At 52.0% G+C, this 22,219-nt stretch overlaps 1 protein-coding gene across 1 annotated transcript; it reads right to left on the bottom strand.

The window, feature by feature from the left end:
• Window positions 1–987: 987 nt before the first annotated feature.
• LOC112542760 (speriolin-like) lies at window positions 988–9,827 on the bottom strand. Its single transcript, XM_088148752.1, has 3 exons — window positions 9,637–9,827; window positions 2,618–2,757; window positions 988–1,378 (listed from the first exon to the last, which is right to left on the bottom strand). The coding sequence occupies exons 2-3, from the start codon at window positions 2,621–2,623 to the stop codon at window positions 1,049–1,051; spliced, it is 336 nt and encodes a 111-aa protein (XP_088004878.1). The 5' UTR covers window positions 2,624–2,757; window positions 9,637–9,827; the 3' UTR covers window positions 988–1,048.
• Between the last annotated feature and the right edge of the window lie 12,392 nt (window positions 9,828–22,219).

Here is a 22,219-nt window from a genome sequence, read left to right as displayed (position 1 = left end):
ACGGAGAATGGGCAGAGGACCCAGCGAAGATGGGAAAGGAGCAAATACTATTACAATCTTCAAAAAGGGGTGGGGGAAGAGGACACGAGTAACAGCAGACTGGACAGCTTGACACTCATACCGAAACAGACAATTATGCATCCAGTTTCTGAGGATTCAGAACTTTGCAAGACTAAAACCTGTCCAACCAGTCTCTTCTTCTTCTTCTCTGATAGAGCGGCCAGCTTAGTTGACCACGGGAATGCGGTAAACACAGAGTACCTTGAGTTTAGCAAAGGCTTTGACAAAGTCTCCCATGAGATCCTAGCAGAGAAGATGGCAAGATGGGGACTGCACTGTGCTACTGTTAGGTGGACACAGAGCTGGGTGAACAATCAGACCCAGCCAGGATACTTGAAGGGCTCCATAGCAAGCTGGAAGGGGTCCGTTCAATGTTGCTCTGAATTTCATAGTCATTAGTACCTCTAGGAAGGCCCATGTGGGGGAAGCTGGGCACCTCCTGCGCTGAATTTGCCCACTGATGTTTTCTTACCAGAATGGCAAACTCTTTGCTACCCTTCTATTTAAGTTGTTACCAAATTTGGGGAAGTGGCAGCAATACGTAACCACTATTGATTTGGTTAATTAATGATAACGATTTCAGCCTTCCAAAGGGCATGCTGGTCCTAGAACTCCTTCCCTCTTTCCATAGTACAGCAACCTTCTCCCTAAAGATAACAACTGGGGGGAAATGGCAGCTCTCCGCCAGCATTCCTCCGACAAACCCTCCCATTCTCAGGGACTCCTATTTCTTTCACGGACCTGGCTGGGGTTCATATCACGTCTACTGAGTGACCGTTCAGGGTTCCTGAATGTCCTCTTCCAAAACTAAAACGAGGAGCCCAGATTGGTCCCCCCGCAAGCAAGGAGCTGAGGGGTTGGGCTTAGGCTGGTGGGTGGGTGGCAGAACTTGCAGGGCTACCTGAGAGGACACACTTTGGATTTCGCAGATGGTTTATTGCGCTTGTGGTGGATGCAACACAAGAAGGGGGGGGGAGGGACAGGGGGGTCACCAGATGAACAGGGGCTTCCCATCAGCCTGGGACAGCAATCGGAGGCAGTTGAGCAGGATCAAGCAGTCGGCTACCTTGTCTTGGGGAACCACACTGACAATCACCTCGTGCAGGTAATTCAGGTCGTTGTAGAGCTCTGCTTCAGAGCCTGACGCATCGGGACGCTCTCGGAGGATTCCGTAAGTGTTCACAATATGCTCTGTGAACTGAGGATGGAAGGTGGGGTTGTAGTTTTGCGGCTTCAAGCGGCTCATGATTTCGTTGTAGCGCTCCATCATCGCCGCACGCTGCTCTTGGGTCAGGGGGTTGACGGTGTCACTTTCACCCTGTGGGAAAAGGAGGCACATCTTTAGTCTCTCAAGGGGAAGGAGAAGCCTTGTTTTCATCTTTGTGGATCTCCAGATCAGCTCTACAGAGCCAACTCTGCCCCTTGGGGCAGCAAGCAGGAGATCTGGCAGGCAGAGCATGGACAGATGTGCCTGAACTTGTAATGGTCTGTGGGAAAGACCTCGGGAGACAGGAAGAGCCGCAGCCTAGACAACAGTCTGATAAATGAAATTTGTCTCTGAAGGAGGAGGAGTGACGGAAGCATCTCTGAAGGGACCCTCCCTAGTTTTGGGAAAAGTATAAGTGAGGGATGGGAGGGGTACTTTCAGATTTGCAAGATTCTGTTAATGTAACCTTACAATAAAGAGAGAGCTAGTACTCCTGGTTGTACTTCTTGTCTGGACTACCTCGAAGGGCTAACATCAATCTTGCAAGTCTAAAAGTACCCCTCCCGTCCCTCACTTTTACTCTCCCCAAAACTAGGGAGGGTCCCTTCTGAGATGCTTTCACCCCCCACTGCTCCTTCGAAGTCAAATTTCATTTATCAGACCATAAGAGCTGCGGCTCTTCCTCCTGTCTCCCAAGGTCATTCCCACATGCCATTGCAGTACTGACATCTCAGACTGATTTTCTTGTGACTCAGAGTTCTTCTCAACAGGGTTGAGGAATCACCTGCAAGATACTTGGAAGGTTATCCAAGGCACTGAGGAGGTGATTTGAAATTCCCTCATTGCACATTACTCATCCCTCATAAAACTATTCATGCTAATGGCAGTAACCACTAACTTCACAGCCACTGAAATCCTAAAACTGAATGGCATTTAGGTGCAACCCGATCCTAACCAATCTCAAAGTTCTCTGCGGGGCCCGATGTCCTGGGAATCCTGCATTATTCAAACATGATCACCAGGCATCAGCAGTGTCTGCGCCAGCTACTCTACCACTTTTGTTTACTTTGATGTTCCTTGCCAGTTTACCATTTCTGGCTCTCTCCCCACCTGAAGTAGCCAGCAGCTGATAGGGACTGCCTGTTAAAAGGTGAGCTCAAACTTTCCCCTGTCTTTCCTATAATCCTATAATCTACCCTGGGTGTCAAGTAGCCTTGGAATGGTATGAGCTTAATGCTGACTGCTAAGTGAGATTTCAGACACATCTCATGAGATGTGGATATCTGCTGTGGCCCCTCAAAAGGCAGAGAGGCTAAGCACCAGTCCCGCTCACAATAGCAGTCCTCTCACCTGCATTATTTTTTCGGGGATGTTGCCGACGGTGAAGCCATAGAGGCGGACTCGGTCAGGGAAGATGCTGGAGAGGATCCTGCGGTCCAGCTGGAAGGCGATCTCGCCCACAATACGTTCAAAGGTAGCAGTCTTGGAATCTGAAAAGACCAGAATCCCCAATCATTTTGACAGGCCATCAACCACCCTCTAGTTCTCCCTGGCCATTGCCAATGGGCTGGGGAAGATTGATTGATTGATTGATTGATTGATTGATTGATTGATTGATTTGATTTGATTTTGGTGCTGCCTGACTCCAGATTGACTCTGGGTAGTTCACAATATTACAAAACAAGATTTAAAAATGCAATATACAATTATCAATGAACAATGTGTCAATGTGTCAATGTGCCAACTGTCACCCAGGAAACCTTAGTGGCTTTCCAAGGAACTACTGTGCAGATCGCCAGGTGTGAAATTGGGCTGTAGGGATCAGAAGGAACTATTTCTTACTTGTGTACCAGCCTCCCTGCTGCACAGCAACACCCCTGCTGGAGCTGTTAAGAATCTGTGGCTGGGTTGGCGGTGGGGTTCCCCAGACTTATGGTTCTGGGGGACTTCAACCTGCTGTCCTTAGGCAGAGACGGCTTGAGAGTTCATGGCCACCGTGGCAATCATGGCTACTATGGCAACCATGGACCTGACTCAACTCACAGAGGAGACCACACATTAGACCTGGTATTTATCTTGGGGCAACATGCTCCGGCGTTGGGGGGTATTATCACCAGTCCCTTGCCATGAACAGATCATTTCCTGCTGGCTCTGGAGTCCTCTGGGGTCACACCTCCCCACAGGGAAGCAGGACCTATTGAAACGGTCCGCTCCAGGCCCCTGATGTCTCCTACTGAGTTCCAGAGGGAGCTCAGTGTTGTTCCTGGGGCTCCGATGCACGGCTGATCAACTGAGGCTCAGGTTGCCACTTGGAATGAGAGGGTGACCTTGGCCTCGGATTAGACTGCATCTGTAGATTGCATCTGTGTGGCCACTTTAGGCTTCTGGATCCCAGGGGGTCCCCTGTTTTTCAGAGGAGCTCCAGGTGATGAAATGGCATTAGGGACACCTAGAATGCTGCTGAAATAAAACAAAGAGTGAACATGACCTAGCGCAGGTACTGAAGCCTAGTTATTTTGCCGCCCTTGTTGCGTCCACAGAGAGCCAACCAGTGGCCCTGCTTAAGGTGACCTGGTCCCCCCCAGGGCAAGGAGGGGCCAAGGGAACTCTTGCAAGGCCACTGTCAGATAAAGTCACTTAGATTCACTTGGAATTGCAATTCAGCAGTGCGGGTCCAGTGGAGTTGCCTGAGGCGTGCTCCGCTGCCAGGTTATCTGGGAAAAGTTTGAGCCTTCTGGCCCCGATGAAATGGACAGGGGACTCGGAGCGATGAGCTCGGCCACCTCTGTTTTAGATCTCTGTCCCTCCACGTTGATTAAGGTCTCCCTCGAGGCGGCAGACAGTTGGGCCTTTGCAGTGGCCAATATGACTCTGCAGGAGGGGGAGGTTCCATCTGCCTTGAAGGATGCAGTTATCTACCCCTCCCTTAAGAGACCATCGCTGGACCCAACAGATCTGGACAAGGATCTGGCCTGGTTGCAGTACTGACGCAGCATCAATTGTGCTTGTCAGCGTCTTCTTGGGAGGGGGTAGTGCCTCCATCCCGGCCCTCTTGGATCTCTCACTTCTCAATACTATCACCCATGGAACCCTTCTGGGCCAGCTCAGGAGTCTGGGCACGAGGCATTGCGGCGCAGTGGTCCTCCTCCCTTCTCCAGGGCCGGTTCCAGTCAGCGTTAGAACTCCCCTGATCCCATTTAACGGTGACATGAAGCTGCTGGGCGAGGTCATCTGTCAGCATGGGGCGAGATATCCGTATGCTGATGATACCCAGCTGTGCATCTCCTCTGCAGGTTGACCAGCCCGTGTTATTTAGGTCCCTTCCCGGGGCCTGGAGGGTGTGAGAGTCTGGATGGGGGAGGACAGGCTTCTGTTCTGGGGTTCTGGGGATCTTCCATCTTTAACTCTGTATGGGGATCACTTCCCCAGTCAGTGTGCAGTCTGGGGGTCCTCCTGTACTCTTGGCTCCTGCTTGAAGAGCAGATGGCAAATGTGGCCAAGGGAGCTTTGGCACAGGTTCATCTCGTGCATTAATTGGGCCCATTCCTGGACTGGGAGGCCTCGCTCACGGTGTCTTGTGCCTTAGTCATCTCCTGTTTAGATTACTGTCATACAATCCACATGAGGCTGCCCCCGAAGAGTACTCAGAACCTACAAAATGGAATGGCGGGGGCAGTTTCTCGTTATGCCTCTATAACACCACTGCTCCATTAGCTGCACTGGCTCCCAGGTGCAATTTAAGGTGCTGGCTATCACCTCTAAAGCCCTACACGACATAGGGTCAGGCTCCTTGTGGGACAACCTTTCTCCCTTCGTTTCTGCCTGCCCCACCAGATCTAATAGACAGGGTATGCTCCAGGCCCTTTCCATCAAGCAGTGCCCCCTTGTCAGAAACCCAGCAGTCGGGCCTTCTCAGCGGCAGCGGCAGCCTTATGGAGCCCCATTCCCCTGGAGATTCAGATGGCCCCGACCCTGGTAGCCTTTCGCAGGCACTGAAGACCCAGCTGTTTCCCCAGGCATTTGGGTCAGGTGGTTAAGTGAGCTCTGCTGTTTATGCTTGCTTGATTTATTTATTTATTTGGTGAGTGGGGTTATTGTTTATCCCCGGGGGCCAGGGGTTATATGTTGTTGGGGGAGGGTCTGTGTGTTTTTAACCCTTGTACATCACTCAGGGTCACCCATGTGAGATGGGCGGTTATAAATAAATTAATAAGTAAAGATGGGAAATCCAGCCAAACAGCCCAGGAGAATGTACAAAACTCAGCCAACAAGAGGCTCCACCCACCCACCCACCGGGCCCAAGGCCTGGGAGAACAGCCAGGTCTTCAAGGTCCTCTGGAACGTCATCAGCGTGGGCGCCGTGTGGATCTCCAGAGGGTAGGTGGTGCAACAGAGAAGACACCCTTCCTGCATCCCGAAAAAGGAGAGCCTTTAATCAAAGGGACCGAGAGTGTCCCCACTCTGTTGACTAGTGCTGGCCAGGCAGAAACCATGGGGGATAGGCAGTCCCTCAAATAACCTGGCCCTGCGCTGGGTAGGGCTATGGAGGTGGTCACCAGCACCTTGAATTGCACCCAGAAGTACACTGGCAACTGCTGTGCATGGGGGGAAGGGCAGGAGAAGAGGAATGCTGGGCCAAGGACTGAGGGGAACCGTGGTAGATGGGAAGCAGGCCATCAACTCTGGAGGCCACAGACCTCTAAAGGGCCCATCGGGCCAACTCAGAAAAAGGTACCCTTTACAGGTAGTCCTGTATTACCAGTTGGTAACTGGGACCGGGAACTCCATCGCTAAGGGACATGGTAATGCACGATGTCACTAGACCACGCCAACTTACGACGGCAGTTCTGGCAGTCCCAGTTGCTGTTGTTAGGTGAATCCTGCGTGGTCACAGCATCCCGTGATCATGTGATCGCCATTTGTGACTTCCTGCCCGCTTCCCCATTGACTGTCAGAAATCAGCTGTGAAAATCACTAATGGCGATCACATGACCACGATATGCTGTAATGTCCTAAATGTGAGTCAGTTGCCGAGCGCCCAAATCGCAATCACATGACTGCGGGAAGCTGCGACGGCTGCAAATATGAGGATCCGTCGTAAGTACCCCTTGTTTAGTGCCATCATGATGTCAAATGGTCACTGAACAAGGGGTACTTAGGTTAAATGAGGATTACCTGTATAAACTTGTTTGAAAGTGAGGGAGGGAACTGCAGAAATCACAGCTTTATTAGCAGGGCAGGGAAGGTCTCTTAGGAACAGCTTCAGAGACGCTTCCTGTGGGAGCCACGGCGAGCTGACCTCCTGTCTGTGGCAGGACAGCGTTTGCAAGCAGAGTCGCGGCTGGATGCTGGATCCGGACTGGCGAAATCTGAGATTACCCACATGACCCCTCACAGCCACTACTTGTGAGGAAACACGGAAACTGCCATTTTGCAGCCAGTTTATGAGCAGAGTGGCTGGGAGTCGGGACTTCATCAAGCTCACACTCGCAAAGCAGCCTTTTACAGACTTAAAGCTTGGCCCTCATTTTTTAATCACCTTTTTTGGATTATTATTTCTTTTTGTTTACTGGAGAGATTCTTCAGATCAGCAAGGTTTTACTGTATTTGTCGGGTGAGTCTCCTCCTCCTTAGAGAATGAAGGTTTAAACTTGATTTTGAAAGCTTCGAAAATATATGTTTTTTTGGACTATGCAGCAAAACGGTGCTTAGTCTACGGATTTTGGAAAGTTAACAACTGATTGAGGGGCCAGAGGGATTTGGCATTATAGCTTTGAATTAATGAGGAAATAATTTCTCACAGGAAAATGGCGATTGCTTTGGCTCTTTAAGATAAGGAGACCTTGAAGGTTGGACACTAGAGGAAGCTGGAAGATAAAGAATATGGAGCAGATAAAGAAACTGAAGCAGAAATCTATCCTGCATCTTTTTGAATACTTTTCTACTAAACTTCTTAGAATGGATCAATTGATGGCCAAGTTGGACAGAGCATGTTGTAATGAAGATACAGAGCAAGAACAAATTGCTTGAAGGGGGACTTGAAGGGGGACTTAAATGTAACACAAATGGATCCGCTAGGTGACTGATTCCCTAAAGGAGTTGCACAGATATTAAACCAGGAAATGGATTTGGATAATTATTTTTAATTGGATACTCAAAAGAGCTCCGTTAAGGCTTTGAAGGACTGTATTAGAAGTGACTAACAAAAGGATAAACTTATTGGATATACAAATGAAATTTGTTCAGGTTCAGAAAGATTTTTGCCTTGAAATGCAGATGATCAGCAAATTACCTCCAGGACTCTTTTTGAAGGAGTTAAAGAATATTTTAAAAAACTCGGGGAAGGAATATAAGGTCAGCTTCTTTGATCAGGGCTAACCCTAGCACAAAAATGACAAATTGTGTATGGTGATATCACAACGCAAACCTCAGGCTTCCATATTCGTAAACCATATGGGTTGTGTTGCAACATCACAATACATGTTTTATTAGTCCCCTGTCCCCCCGCCCCCCCAACATCATGGATACCTATGCAGACAGAATCACAGAATTCTGGAACCAGGAGGTTCCTTGAGGACATCATGTTCACTTTCTGCACAATTAAGGAATCAGGGGCAGGGATCCCTAACAGGTAGCTCTGCAGCCTCTGACTGAACACTTCCAGTGAATGGGAACCCATCACAGTTATCACACCATAGGTACTATTAGAGGTTTCCCTTACGTACAGCTGAAATTTGCCTTCCTAGGACTTGAACCCATTTTTCTATCTTCTGTCCTCTCTGATTACAGAAAACACAGCCTTGCAGATAGTCCTCATTTAGCAACCCCAATTGGGACTGGCAAGGTGGTCGTTAAGTGAAGCGGTTGCTAAGGGGAACCGCAACTGTGCTGATGATCTGACTTCAGCCTTCCTTTGCTTTACAGACCTGTGGAGGTCATAACTGTGAGGATTGGTCAAGTTACCTTTTTATCACTGTCATAACTGCAAATGGTCACTAAACAAGGCAGTCTGTCAGAATCTGCAGCAATCAAGATATATATCAACTAGAGGACTGCTTTGTTGGTATAGCAAATGCCATCTGTATACTTTGATTTTAGGGAATGTTTTCTTAGCTTGCTTTGATTCTGCCATTCTCACTGGTGGGGGGGCGGAGTGAAAGCGGACAGAGCCAGAGGAAGATTGAAGGCCAGGACGAAGACGCACTATCGGGACTAGGAATGCACAAGGCCACACCTCCGGGAGAACCAAAAGTGCCGCCTGGACTGAACGGGGGGCGGGGGGGTAAAGGTAGAGGGAAAATTACGTGGGCTTTAGTTCTAGCAACGCTTGGCTTAGAGCTGCACGTATCCTCCAATAAATGAAGTCTTTTTGGAATCTGCTTTGGATTTCAAAAGATTTGTCTGTATTGGGGCTTGAACATTGTAGAGCTGACACAGTCACTAAATGAGGACTACCTGTACTCTGTATGTACCCCTCATAGAATAAATTGATGGACACACCTACAAGCATTGCAAAGGACAAGTGGGGGGGGGGGAGATCATCTTACTAACTTACTGCATAGGAATATATGGTGAACTTACCTTCCAGGTGGTTCACCATATATTTCTATGCAGAAATTAAAACCATAACTTAAAAGACCATCTTCTTTAAAAAGTGGGAGGGGGAGGAAGAAAGCACAAGGGGCACCTAGGGAGGTCTGGCTGAAGAGAGTTTGATGGTCCCGTGATTTCCTTCCCTTCTGGGGAGTCAGGTGCCTCCAGGCTATCGCGTGACATGGGATAGGTAAAAGGGCCGCCGACTCTCACTTCCGGGTGGAATGCCCACCTCCACTTTGTGCCACCCATCTCCCACCATCCACTGCAGGCTTTCTCAAAGAGAACAGCTGGTCTCCTCCTTCAGCGTGCTAGAAGGTGGTTTACATGGACCCAAAGGAACTCCCCCGGGGGGTCTTCGAGCTCCTCTTCCTGTCACCCTCAGCCACAGCCCCCGTTCCTCCAGCCTGCTCCTGACCCGCCTGGGGGAACCAGCTCAGCGCGTCCTCTGGGAAGTGCCAAAGCCAGAAGGAAGAGCTGCCTGGCAGAGGGCAGTCCCCTCCGTCCCTTTGCCCAGCCGCCTCCTCCCCAGGGCTGAGAGGGAGGGCTCAGGGTCCCGGGTTTCTAGCCTGCTGCCGAACTACTGCACCAAGAGGGCCCTCCCTGGGTGGCCGGGTGGAGCCATACCGTTGTCTCCCTGAGGCTTAACAGAAGGGTCCAGGCCCATCCCACTGGAAGCCCGCCCAAAGGGAAAGAAGCTTTCGCTACCCCACAGGGCCTCTTTCCGTTCAAAAGGACGCCTGCCATGTTCCAGCGTCTCAGGGGCAAAATCTTACCTGGCCAGGCTGAAAGGTGTGCCGCATATCTAGGTATTGTAATCTATAGTAAATCATGGGAAGAGCATCTCCAGCACTCGGGATTGCGATTGGCAGCCTTTGGAAAGCTGATCAATCTGTGCAAGTTTGGATATCAGAAAACCCAGCACCCAGGGTTCCTGATAGCCAAGGGAGAGAGAAAACCGAGGCGAGGAAAGATGGTTACTTCACAACAAAAGCAAAGAGAAAGGAAGTCCAGTCTTTCCCAGGGTTGGCAGGATGTTACCAAACGTTTATCCCTATTTTTCCACCGAGGCCCAAGCTCTACGCAGGAAACCAAGCCAACAAAAGTAAAGCGAGCCAAAGAGTGTCAGCAGGTGTCTGACAGCATCAAAAATGTACTTTGTGCCCAGCCAAGGGACCAGATTTCACCCGCCCTTTGTCTTCCAAAGAGATGCCCGTGTTAGGATCTGTGCTAATCCGGGACTGCGACGGAGCGGGTCATCCAGCGGCCCGTCTATCCCGCCCAGAAGCTTCTAGCCGGGGCCAAAAATGCAGCACAGCTGAAAAGCAGGATGAGGCCCGCTGCGGCAGCCGGACAGAACTTGGCCCTCTGAGGAACAGCCCCTGCAGGCTGGCCTCACTGGGGGGGAGGGGGCTGCGGGGGGAGATGCGCTGTCTGCTCCGAAGTCTGCCAAAGGCGGCAGGGAATCATGGCTTTGGCAAGGGGCAGATGGCCCCGCTGAGCCCAGGTTCTCCTCTCCTCGAGAGCCCTGGGCTGGCCGGCCCAGCGCTGAGCAGTCGGGCTGTCCCTGAGAGTGGGATGCTGGCCACAGGAGCAGCCAAGTCACAGCAAACGCCCCCAGCCCCCGCCCAGCCTTTTCAGGGTCTCCCTCCTCCCTCTGTAGCCCTTACCTCTGCCCATGGAAGTGGCTTGCCCTCGACGCTCCCTCTTGTCCTCCTGCGGTGGAGTGGTGGGGCTTGTGGGGCTCAGGGGGCTCAGGGGGCTGGGGAGGGCGGGGGGGCTGGTAGATCTGTAGGGCATGGCTGGCATGGGTGAAGTGACCAGTGGGCTGAATTGGAGGGGTGAGGGCAACGGGACACAAATGGTGCCAGGAGAGCTGGCTGGACCCAACGGGCTGAAGACGCTGGACGGGCCACTGGAGCCACCTGAGAGTAACAGGCTACCTGAGCCACTGGAGCTGGCCGGGACCATGGAGCCATAGAAGCTAGAGGCATAGCTGGCCGGGAACATCGGGCCATAGAGGCTGGACGCATCGGGGGAGCTGGCTGGGCCCAGTGGGCCAAAGGGGCTGGAGGCACCCAATGAGCTGTAGGGACTGGGGACCGTCCCGGCAGAACTGTCTGGGGCCAACGGGCTCAACATGCTGGAGAAATCACCGGGGCCACCAGAGAGCAATGGGCTGCCTGTGGCAGAGCTGGCTGAGACCATTGGGCCGTAGAGGCTGGAGGTGCCAGCGTAGCTGCCCGGGAGCATCGGGCCATAGAGGCTGGATGCATCGGGGGAGCTGGTTGGGCCCACTGGGCCAAAGGGGCTGGAGGCACCCAGCGAACTGTAGGGACTGGGGACCGTCGCGGCAGAGCCATCCGGGGCCAACGGGCTGAAGATGCTGGTCCCACCAGTGAAGCCAGCAGATCCACTGGAGCTGGCTGGGACCATCGGGGCATAGGGGCCAGAGGTGCCAGTTAGCCCTCCTGGGACCATCGGGCCATAGAGGCTGGACACATCAGGGGAGCCAGCTGGGATCGGGCCCAAGGAGCTGCTGGGACTGAACGGGCTGCAGGGGTCTGGATGGGTGAAAGTGCTGGACGGAGTATACGGGCTATATTGTCCAGGGCTGTACGGCGCCCGGTTGGGGTCCCCTCCAAGGTTATAGTACTCTGCGGGAAACCGTAAATAGCGGGAATAGTGCAATGGGGAGGGGCTGGGGGAGGGGGACAGCTGTGGGGGTGGCCGAGACCGGGGGGGCTTCCCAGGGTCAATTCCGGTGCCACTGGTTAGCCCACTGGGCCCGGTGGGGAAGAGCTCTGAGGTAAACTGGGAGAAGGGGTCGCTGACAGCAGCTGCGGCACCGAGCTGCACAGCCCCCTGGTAAGAATCCCAGAAGGGGGTGGCAGAGGAACTGGGGCAAGGGCCAAATGGGGCAGAAATGCTTTGAGCAACTGGGGCAGGGGAGATGGAGGGGGCCGAGATGTAGTTGGCCAGCTGGACAGGCTGGATGGGGGACGAGGCATCGATGGGCTGGAAGGGCTGCTGCTGGCTTGGAAGGGGCATTTGGGTCCCCTCTCCTGGGAGACCACCGGCAGCGAGGGAGCCCTGGACAGGGTAGATGGAGGGAGCAGAGATGTAGCCGGCCAGATGAACGGGCTGGACCGGGGATGAGGCGTCAATGGGCTGGAAAGGCTGTCGGCGGCTCGGGAGAGGCGGCGAGGACGAATCTCTGGTGAGGCACGGGGCTGGCCAGTTCTGCGGCGAGAACTCGTGCTGAAAGGCGCGGCCAAAACTGGCCGAGGGCAGGCTGGGCGTTGGGTACGAGACCACCTTTGGACTGAAGACGGAGCCAAGCTGGGAGACCAGCTGGGTGCTGGGGAGGCTGCTGCCGTGGAAGACGGAGGTGAGATGGGAGAGGTTCTGGGTGCTGGGCAGGTCGAGGCTGCCAGTATTGGGAACAGAGAAGGTCGCACCTGGCTGTGCAGTAGCGGGCATGTTGGCCTGGTTGGGGCTGTAGAAGACGGAGGGGAGCTGCGAGAGGCGCTGGGTGCTGGGGAGGTCAGTGCTGCCCATGTAGCAGCTGGGAATGGAGTACGTCATGCCCCCCTGCCCAGCGGCAGTCAGGTTGGGCAGGCTGCTGCCATGGAAGACGGAGGGGAGCTGCGAGAGGCGCTGGGTGCTAGGAAGGTCAGTGCTGCCCATGTAGCAGCTGGGAATGGAGTACGTCATGCCCCCCTGCCCAGCAGCAGTCAGGTTGGGCAGGCTGCTGCCGTGGAAGACGGAGGTGAGCTGCGAGAGGCGCTGGGTGCTGGGCAGGTCGAGGCTGCCAGTATTGGGAACAGAGAAGGTCGCACCTGGCTGTGCACCAGCGGGCACGTTGGCCTGGTTGGGACTGTAGAAGACGGAGGGGAGCTGCGAGAGGTGCTGGGTGCTGGGGAGGTCAGTGCTGCCCATGTAGCAGCTGGGAATGGAGTATGTCATGCCCCCCTGCCCAGCAGCAGTCAGGTTGGGCAGGCTGCTGCCATGGAAGACAGAGGTGAGCTGTGAGAGGCGCTGGGTGCTGGGGAGGTCAGTGGTGCCTATGGTGCTGGGAATGGAGAACGTCACGCCTGGCTGGGTGGCAGCAGGCAGGTTGGGCAGACTGGCCGGTGCGGTGACAGGAACAGGAGTAGAGGTGTAGAATGGCAGGTGGGGGTGCCACGGGATGCGGCACTCGAAGCAGTAGCCCCGTGGGACGATCGAGCTGCCGCTGCTGCTCCGCTGAGAGGCATCTTGACCTGAGACTGAGAAGGTTGCGCCACCAATGCCTGCAAGGTGGAGAGAAAAAAAAATCACTGTTTCTGTGGAGCTAGAACCAATTTCTATGTTTTCCATACAAATATTACTTTGAATAGTGTGAATTCGAATACAGGTAGTCCTCATTTAGCAACCACAATTGGGATCAGCAACTCAGTTGCTAAGTGACATGTGTCAGGTTCAGCTGGCGCGGCACGGCTAGTTTTTGCCCAGCCGTGCTGAGTCAGTTCTACCGCCCGCTCGCAAGCCAGGGAAAAGAGGAAGTGAAAGCCGTGGCTGGTTAACGAGCCACCTTGGACCACTTAACAAAAAACCGCAGAGTGGATGTTTTTTATCCACGGTGATTAGCTGCGAGCACCGAGACAAAGGGCTGAGCAGCGGCTCACGGAAATGTGATCAGCGCGCGATTGGAAAACCCCGGCTTTGCGCGTAACTGAAAGAACCAAGAGGAACCATGACCACGCTGGTGGGGCAGAGCAATCAAGGGACAATAAGAACTGGGCTGAACCTGCCATTTGAGTAAAAGGGGGGATTACTGGGGGCAATCTGTAATCTGCAATCTGTAATATGTAACATAGCAACAGGGTTAAGCGCGGGAAGGGGAGAACTATAAATTGTATCACAAGATGTGCCAAGCCAGTCCTGGCTTGTTTGTAACTATGCATGTTACGCTCAAGTAAACTTCTTTGTTGAACACACGTGTCACGAGAATTTCTCTAGATGAACGGGGTAAATCTTACATAAAGCCAGGACTCCCCACTGAACGCTACCCAGTACACGCTGAGGAGCACTTTTTTTTTTCCCGGTACAGTGATGGCCAGCGACAGGGAATCCGCTAGCCAACGGGGCAACGAGGAGCCCGGAACTGAGGAAGTGATGGCAGGACCAACTCGGAGTGAGGGGCACTCAGCCTCGGCCGAGAGAGCACCAGAGGACCGGTGGTCGTTCAGCGTGAACCAGGGGCCCAACGAGTCGGGGGTCACGACGAGCCGTGGCTCGGGGTCCAGGACCCATGAGCTGGAGGAGAGACTCACCCGGTTGGAGGCCAAGGTTGACCAACATCTGGATGCCATTCAGGTGATGCTACAGGCTGTACTACTGGGAGCTGGGGCCCCAATGACAAGAGCGCAGGCGGAGGAAGGGGCGAGCGATGGTGGTGGTGACCCAGTGCCCTAACTGGCTCCGGTGCCGGGCCCCAGGGCAGTAGATCAACGGGCGGCAGATGCGCTGAGACTTCGGGGCCTCACCAGAAAATTCTGGGGGGATCCCGAGCAGTTGCCTTGTTTCCTGACTCAGGTCCGCAACTTCATGAAGCGGAGCGGCTCCCTGTTCACGGGTGACAAGGAGAGGGTCGCCTATGTGGCAGAGTTATTAGAGGGCCACGCAGCTAGCTGGGTGGTCCGGTTATATGACGCCAATGCGGCGGAGCTGAGGAGGTTCCCGGAGTTCATACAGGCACTCTGGGACCGATTCGAGGACACCTTGAGCGCCAGGCAGGCCGGGGACGACATCCTGCACTTAAGGCAGAGGGAGAAGTCAGTGGCTGAGTACGCCTTGGAGTTTCGACAACTAGCGGAGAAACTAACGGATTGGCCAGAGTCCCTGAGGGTGACGTACTTCAAGAGAGGCCTCAACCAGGAGGTCCTTGAGAGGGCGCTTGGCTGGGACAACCCGACCACACTAAAGGACTGGATCTGGCTGCCCGGGATGGCGGAGTCAGCGTGGCAGCAGATCCAGCAGAGGGTGAGGAAACGAGAGCCGACCAGAGACGTGGCACGTGAGAGAGTCACGGATAAGGGGCGGAACAGCCGACGGCAACCCATGGGGGGATGAGAGACTTCGAAAAACCCCAACCTCTGTTTCCGGTGCAGGGGGCGAGGCCATCAGGCAGCGCAATGCCCGATGGAGTGAGACAGGGCCCCACCCCAGGCAGATGCCAGGCCCGCAAAGACACCAGGGGGGCAAGCACCTGACCAGCCACGGAAGGGGGTCGGGGCAGTGGCAGCAGAGCATGGCAGAACTGGGTGGTCTACTCCCAAGATGGCGTCCTCCGGGGAAGAGTCGGGGCCGGGGGGAAACGAGCACCGCTCGCACTGAATGGCGTCCCAGTGCGGGCAGAGGAGCCGAGACGCGTGGATCTGATAGCGGACGAGGACTGCCCGGTTGTGCAGAGTACAGCAATGCTCCCAGAAAATGTTCTACTTCAACTAAAGCCTCTGCTTCTTGCTTTATCTGCGGAGAGGGGGGTGCAACAGGTGGTCTTTGCGCTCTAGCTAAATCTGTGTGTGACTGCAAAAAAACCTCTGAATTTGCATGCAGCCTTTGCCATTTGGAAGGCTCTTCAGATCTAACATTTCAAGAGATAACCACTTGGCCATGGCCCAGAGAAAACCGATAAGCTTTAGATTCAGCTGAATAACCAACAAATCTCAAACGCTGTGTTTTTGGTTGGTTTTTTCTTCTTTGAGACTGAGGAATTTGTACGTAAGCAAACGTTCCAAACGTACGCAAATGCTTTAAGCATGGATATTTACCATACAGCAAAAAATAAGGAACTTCATTCACAACTGAATTCCAGTGTCTATTAGTGAGAAACACTGCTGTTAACATTGCCTCACCCCAAAAGTGGGATGGTACTTGAGCAACCTGCAGTAAACTATCCTTTAACACCTTCAGAACGCCCACCTTGCATTCAGCAACCCCGTTTTCTGTAGACATGCCAACATTTGTTAATCTGTGAAAAATGCCTTTTTTATGTAGCCAGTTTTGGAACTCATTGCTCATAAACTCGCCCCCTCTGTCCGTCTGCAAACTTCCCACTTTGTGCCCATGTTTTCTTTCAACAAAAGCAATAAACTCTTTGAAACGAGAGAAAGCTTCAGACTTCTGTTTAAGCAAATAACAAAATGTGAAACGTGTTTTATCATCTGCTAAAACAAACATAAATCTTGCTCCTCCTTCACTTGGAGTAAACGGACCAGCTAAATCAGCATGCACAAAGGCAAACGGCCTTTTAGGAATTCTGCTACTCCTCCTAGCAACAGGGGCAGATTTTATCTTAGATTGCTTACACACAGTACAATCAAGAAACTTTGCACATTTTTTGAATCTCAAGTCTGGATACACTTTTGCCATTTGTGACAAACGTTTCCATCCAGGGTGGCCAAGCACTCTGTGATAATAATGAATACAATTATCATGTAAAGGCACATTACCAGCGCAACTTCCAATTAACACATCTTGTTTAGGAAGCATTTCATACAATTGATTAACCAATTTCCCTCTAGCACACTCAGCCCCCTCTTTGGTAACATAGCATTCAGAACCTTGGAACGTAACAGTATACCCAATGTTAGTTAATACAGGGACACTGAGAAGGGAAAAATCAAGTGTAGGAACACAGAGTACATCAGAAACCATTTCCCCCAAACAAGGAATGAACACTTTATCTTGCATGGTTACTTTAGCTATAGAACCATCAGCCAAGTTAACTTGTTGAATTTTAGGCTTGCATTTGGTCAGTAATAACTGCTCACTGTTTACAATGATTTCACTGCAAGCAGAGTCCAGCAACCACTTATCAGCACAATGTTTGTCTCTGTTAGAAATCAAAGCAGACACCAGTCTAGTACTCGCTTTTTGTTTTTTAACAAATTGTCCCTTCCCATGACGGATGAACCTTCTGGAATTCTCAGTAGGCTGACTTTTCATAGGACAGTCTTTTAGAAGATGCTTGGTAGACTGACAACGAAAGCATTTCCTCACCATGCACGCAGTCTCTGTGCCAGTAGAAGGGCGCTGCTTTAGGTTATCAAGTCTCTTCTTTGAAGTTATCTGTAAATCTCTCGAGCACTGAATTTCTTGTAGTCTATTGGTCAGATAGTCCACGGTCAGATCGGCAGGTGGTAAAGCTTGGACAACTTCTACAAGCATATCAAACAAATCATCAAGACTCGAAAGAATTATACATGCTTTTTGTTGCTCCGGAAGTGGCATATTGCAATCTGCCAGCTCAGCAAACAAAGTCTTCATCTTATGAAAATGCTCAATTACATTAGCTCCTTGCTCCAATTTAAGGTTATACAACTGCTTTGACAAACTTACGATGGCAGCTGAAGTTTGTCTTGCATAGATGTCACGCAAAGCCACCCAGCATCCGTTACCAGTTTCCAAATCACGAACATGCACTAGTTCTGAAGACTCAAGTCCCAGGATCAAATTACCATACACACGGTCCAGCAGGACTTGCTCAGCATCCGTGGGTGCTGCTGGTGGGGGGTTGTTTACAAAACGCCAGAGCCCCTCTTTCATAAAAAACTTTTTCATTTTTATACTCCATGTCTGGTAATTCTTTGGATTCAGTCTTTCAAACGGAAGGCTTACTGCAGTCATCACCATGTTTCACTTTTTATAACAGGCACTCAGACACAGAAAGAAAAAAATCCAAACCTCAAACGAAACGTTCATAGGCAGGGTAATAAATCCATAAATCTCCCATCACTCAGGAATCTCAGTCCTGACTTGCATCACTCCTGGCCTCCATCCGGGGCTCAGTCCTGGAACAGCATTCCTAGAACTTCATGCCTGGGACCTCTGGGCACTCTGGGACCTCAAGCCTGGGCCCATAACCTGTTATGCAGAGTACAGCAATGCTCCCAGAAAAACTTTGCCCAGGGAAAAAAAATACACACCAGCATGAAAGATTCGCAAACTGCAATGTCCATATCTTGTTCTCCAAAGAAACTCAGCCAGAAAATATATACTATCTGGTTGTTTATTGATAAAAATGCAAAACTTCATAAATTATATACAAAATATAGGAAAAAACACGTCTTCTCATAAATTTAGCATCCAAGACTTATCTACAAACATAAAGTCTCTAGCCAAAAACTCTGAGAAGAGGTACACTACTTGGTTATTAGTTACAACAACATAACCCATAAAACTACTTAACTACATGGTGGCTAACGCTAAAACAACTGCGAGGCTGGGCATACAAAGCTCCAGTTATATTGCCACTCCATACCCCCCCACTGGGTAACTAGCATACACACGCCAATAGGTGGCAGTAAATAGCAGTATACGTGCACAACACACAATAACAAGTTTTTTTCACATGATCCATGTAGCCATAATATTGTTGTACAGATAACGGGATGAATTTCTTCCCATGAGAAACTCCTGACATGCCCTCCCATGCGGGTGAGGGTAAACATCTGTGGGGTGAGGCCTGGGGCTGTAGCGCGACTGTAGGTGCTGCTGGACTCTGGGTGTACGCATTGCCTGATACATCCAGCGTTAGTCTCAGGGCTCGGTCTCCAAGTGCGGAGACTCAAGGAGCCCATCACCTTCAGCCAACTTGACAGCTCACTTGCGGGGTGGGGGGGCCGGCTCAGTACTACACCAACCCGGTCCGAATGACGATCGGGGATCACCAAGAAGAGCTGAGGTTTGTGGTGGTCCCAATCGCCAATTACGCAGTGGTGCTTGGCTTGGTGTAGCTGCGGCAGTGGAACCTGCACATCGACTGGGCGTCGGAGGCAGTGAGGTTCGGAGATGGGGAGCTGCAGGAACACGAGCACAGGGGACACCGACAGCCGGCAACGAGAGGAGGAGTAGCTGCGACGGAGCAGACGGTGACACCGGAGTGCCCAGAGACGGAGGACGAGCGGACCAGGATGGGAGCTACAGCAGCGGCAGCAGCGGGTCCAGAACCCAGAGAGGCGGTGGTGGCGGCTTCGGTGCCGAGGGGTTTTTCAGCAATGGCGGCCAGCGGGGTGACTGCGGCACGCGAGCCCAGAACGGGGAGAGCGACAGAGTCAGAGAGCATCCCGCGGGAGTACCGGGACTTAGTAGCAGCATTCAGCAAGGAGGAGTCCGATCAACTCCCGCCCCACAGACCCAGTGACTGTGCCATTGAACTCGAGCCAGGAGCAAAGCTGCCCAAACCGAAAATGTACTCTCTGTCGGGGAAGGAGATGGGCGCTCTTCGGGAGTTCATAGATAAAAACCTCGTGCGGGGCTTTATTCAACCCATGTAGTCACTGTTAGCGGCCCCGGTGCTGTTCTGGGAGAAGAAAGACGGTTTGCTCCGGATGTGGGTGGATTACCGGGGCCTGAACGCAATCACCACCAAATACAATTACCCCCTCCTCTTGATGAAAGACTTGCTATCACAGGTATCCAAGGGGAGGGTGTTCACCAAACTAAACTTGCGCAAGGCATATTTCAGGGTCAGGATCCATGTAGGGGATGAGTGGAAAACCGCTTTTAACTCCCTGTTTGGAAGTTTCCAATTCCACGTGATGCCGTTCGGGTTAAAAGGTGACCCAGGGGTGTTCATGCAATTAATAAACAAAGTGCTGCATGACCTACTCTACCGGGGCGCTCTAGTATACCTGGACGACATACTAATATACTCCGAGACCCTGACTGAACACGTGAAACTGGTGCGCACGGTGCTTCAGAGACTATTAAAATCGCAACTGTACGCGAAACTCTCAAAGGGTGAGTTTCACCGGGAGCAGCTGGACTACCTCGGCTATCACATATCCAGCCGAGGGATCGAGATGGATCCGGCGAAGATGAGGGATGTGCTGGGCTGGGAAGCGCCACAGACCTGGAGGCAGCTCCAAAGCTTCTTAGGGTTTGCAAACTTCTACAGGCAGTTCATCCCGAACTTCGCCCAAGTCACCCTCCCGCTAATGGACTTACTCAAAACCCGAGGCAGCAGAAAACCCCCCAAACCCAGCATGCTCCTTGCGTGGACTGTGGAGTGCTAAAAGGTGTTTGGGGATTTGAAGCATTGGTTCAGGGCGGAGCCAATCCTACGCCACCCCGACCCGGACCGGCGGTTCGTCATCCAGGTGGACGCATCGGACATGGCGACGGGACCAGTCCCGCTGCAGCCCGGACTAGACGGGCCTCTTCACCCTTGTGCCTACACCTCCAGCAAGTTCACCGAGATGGAAAGGAGGTGGATGGTGAGGGAGAAGGAGGTGTTTGCAGTCAAGTGAGCCCTAGCCACCTGGAGACATTTGTTAGAGGGGGCAGCCCAGCCGTTCGAGGTGTGGACGGACCACAAGAACCTCGAAGCGCTGAAAGCCCCGAGGAGGCTGTCACCAAAACAGGCGCGCTGATCCCAATACTTCGAGAGGTTTGACTTTATCCTCAAGCATATCTCGGGGAAAAGGAACTTTTTACCCGATGGACTGTTCCGTATGCCCCAGCATGCCAGCCAGTGAGAGGAGATTGTGGACTCCATTGTCCCCGCAAACAGGTTGCAAAAGCGGTTGTTGTTGTTGTTGTTGTTCAGTCGTTAAGTCGTGTCCGACTCTTCGTGACCCCATGAACCATACTGTGCCAGGCCTTCCTGTCCTTCACTGCCTCCCTGAGTTTGCTCAGTTTCATGCTCATTGCTTCAGTGATGCTATCTAACCATCTCATCCTCTGCCGTCCTCTTCTCCTTTTGCCTTCAATCTTTCCCAGCATCAGGGTCTTTTCCAAAGACTCCTCTCTTCGCACTGGAGAAGGAAATGGCAACCCACTCCAGTATCCTTGCCAAGAAAACCCCATGGACAATGTTAAAAGGTGAAAGCGGTTACCCAAAGTCAAACCAAGAAAGAGGTAAGGGACGCGGAGCCCAAGCTAAAGCAGATTTTCTCGGAAGCCTCAGAGCGAGACACTTGGCTTAAAGCGAACCGGGGCTCATTAACGAGCCAGGGGGACTTGTGGTGGCACGAAGGGAAAGTGTACGTGCCTGAAGAATGGCGACGGGGGGTAATGGAGAGAGCCCATGACAGCCGGAGCGCGGGGCATTATGGCTTCATGAAGACTCTTCACCTGATCCGGCAGCAGTTCTGGTGGCCAACGCTCCGGAAGGACATGGAAGTGTACACAGGGGGTTGCCCGGTCTGTACGATGGCGAAGGGAAGCAAAGGCAAGCCCCAGGGACTACTCCAGCCGGTTGTGACACCCGATGGCCTGTGACAGGAGATCACTATGGATTTCATCGTGGAGTTGCCGGAGAGCAAGGGGAAGACAGCCATTTGGGTTGTAACTGACTTGTTCTCCAAGCAAGCGCACTTTGGACACATTATGTGAAGACTCAACTCTCTGGAGAAGGCTCTGATGCTGGGAAGTGAAGAGAAGAGGACAACCAGCAGCAAGTGGCAATGAGTGCACCATTAGAAGACCTGAAGGACCAGGTTAGGGACAGATCGTCATGGAGAAAATCTATCTATGCGGTCACTAAGAGTCGACAGTGACTTGATGGCACATAATCAGCTAATTTTTTTTAGGAAACTCCTGAAGGTGAAAATACACATATCACGAGAAGTTATGCACTGACCATATTGAGATGATTTCTGGGGTCCTTCCAATTCTATGAGTCTATGTTTAGCATCTATGGTTAGTTTACATTCAGCGAGTACTGGTTGTGATCGAATAAAATTGAAGGGTAGATTGTATTATTTTACAATATATCAGACCTACTCAGAGTAAGGAGTTCTCTAAACTGCAGCTATTGGTCAAATTACCTTTTCTTTGTTACTTATCCCAAAATGTCACTTTCTAAAGCTGCTGTTCTCCATCAAGACCTGAATCTGGACATAACCCAGTTTTCTCTTTGGATGCCTGGTGATTCCGAACCATTTCACGGTCCAAGGCCACTTGTTGGAATAAAATGCTTGCTTATCAGAAACTTGATTCAGGCTTCTGCAGTGTGGCCAGGCCAGTGGCCAGCACACAAACCAGAAACCTAGGATGAGGGAAGGTACCAGATAATAAAAGCACCTAAAAGCACGATAAGGCGATCACTGCTTGAGAAATACCTGATGCCACGTAAGCAAGTAGGGAAACGTATAACCATGACAGGCTATACAGGAAACATAGAATAAACCAATAGTGTTGCTTAAAGCTGTTGCATGACTATAAAAGGCTATATGCCCCCACAACCTGCCCCCACCACCTGCTTCCTGACTTGTAATACCCAATAAAAGAGTAGTTCAGAACACGCTCTGGGCTCACTCACCTCGAGGAAAACCTGCGTGTTTGTCTTCACTCTCGCCTGTCGAG

The sequence above is a fragment of the Python bivittatus genome, unplaced genomic scaffold (genome assembly GCF_059951505.1).
Source record: "Python bivittatus isolate LINGU-HERP-01145 unplaced genomic scaffold, Pbiv_v1 ctg000590_np1212, whole genome shotgun sequence".
Taxonomy (NCBI): Eukaryota; Metazoa; Chordata; class Lepidosauria; order Squamata; family Pythonidae; genus Python; species Python bivittatus.
The sequence above is the reverse complement of the archived record's forward strand: the minus strand, read 5'-3'. Positions and strand labels throughout refer to the sequence as shown.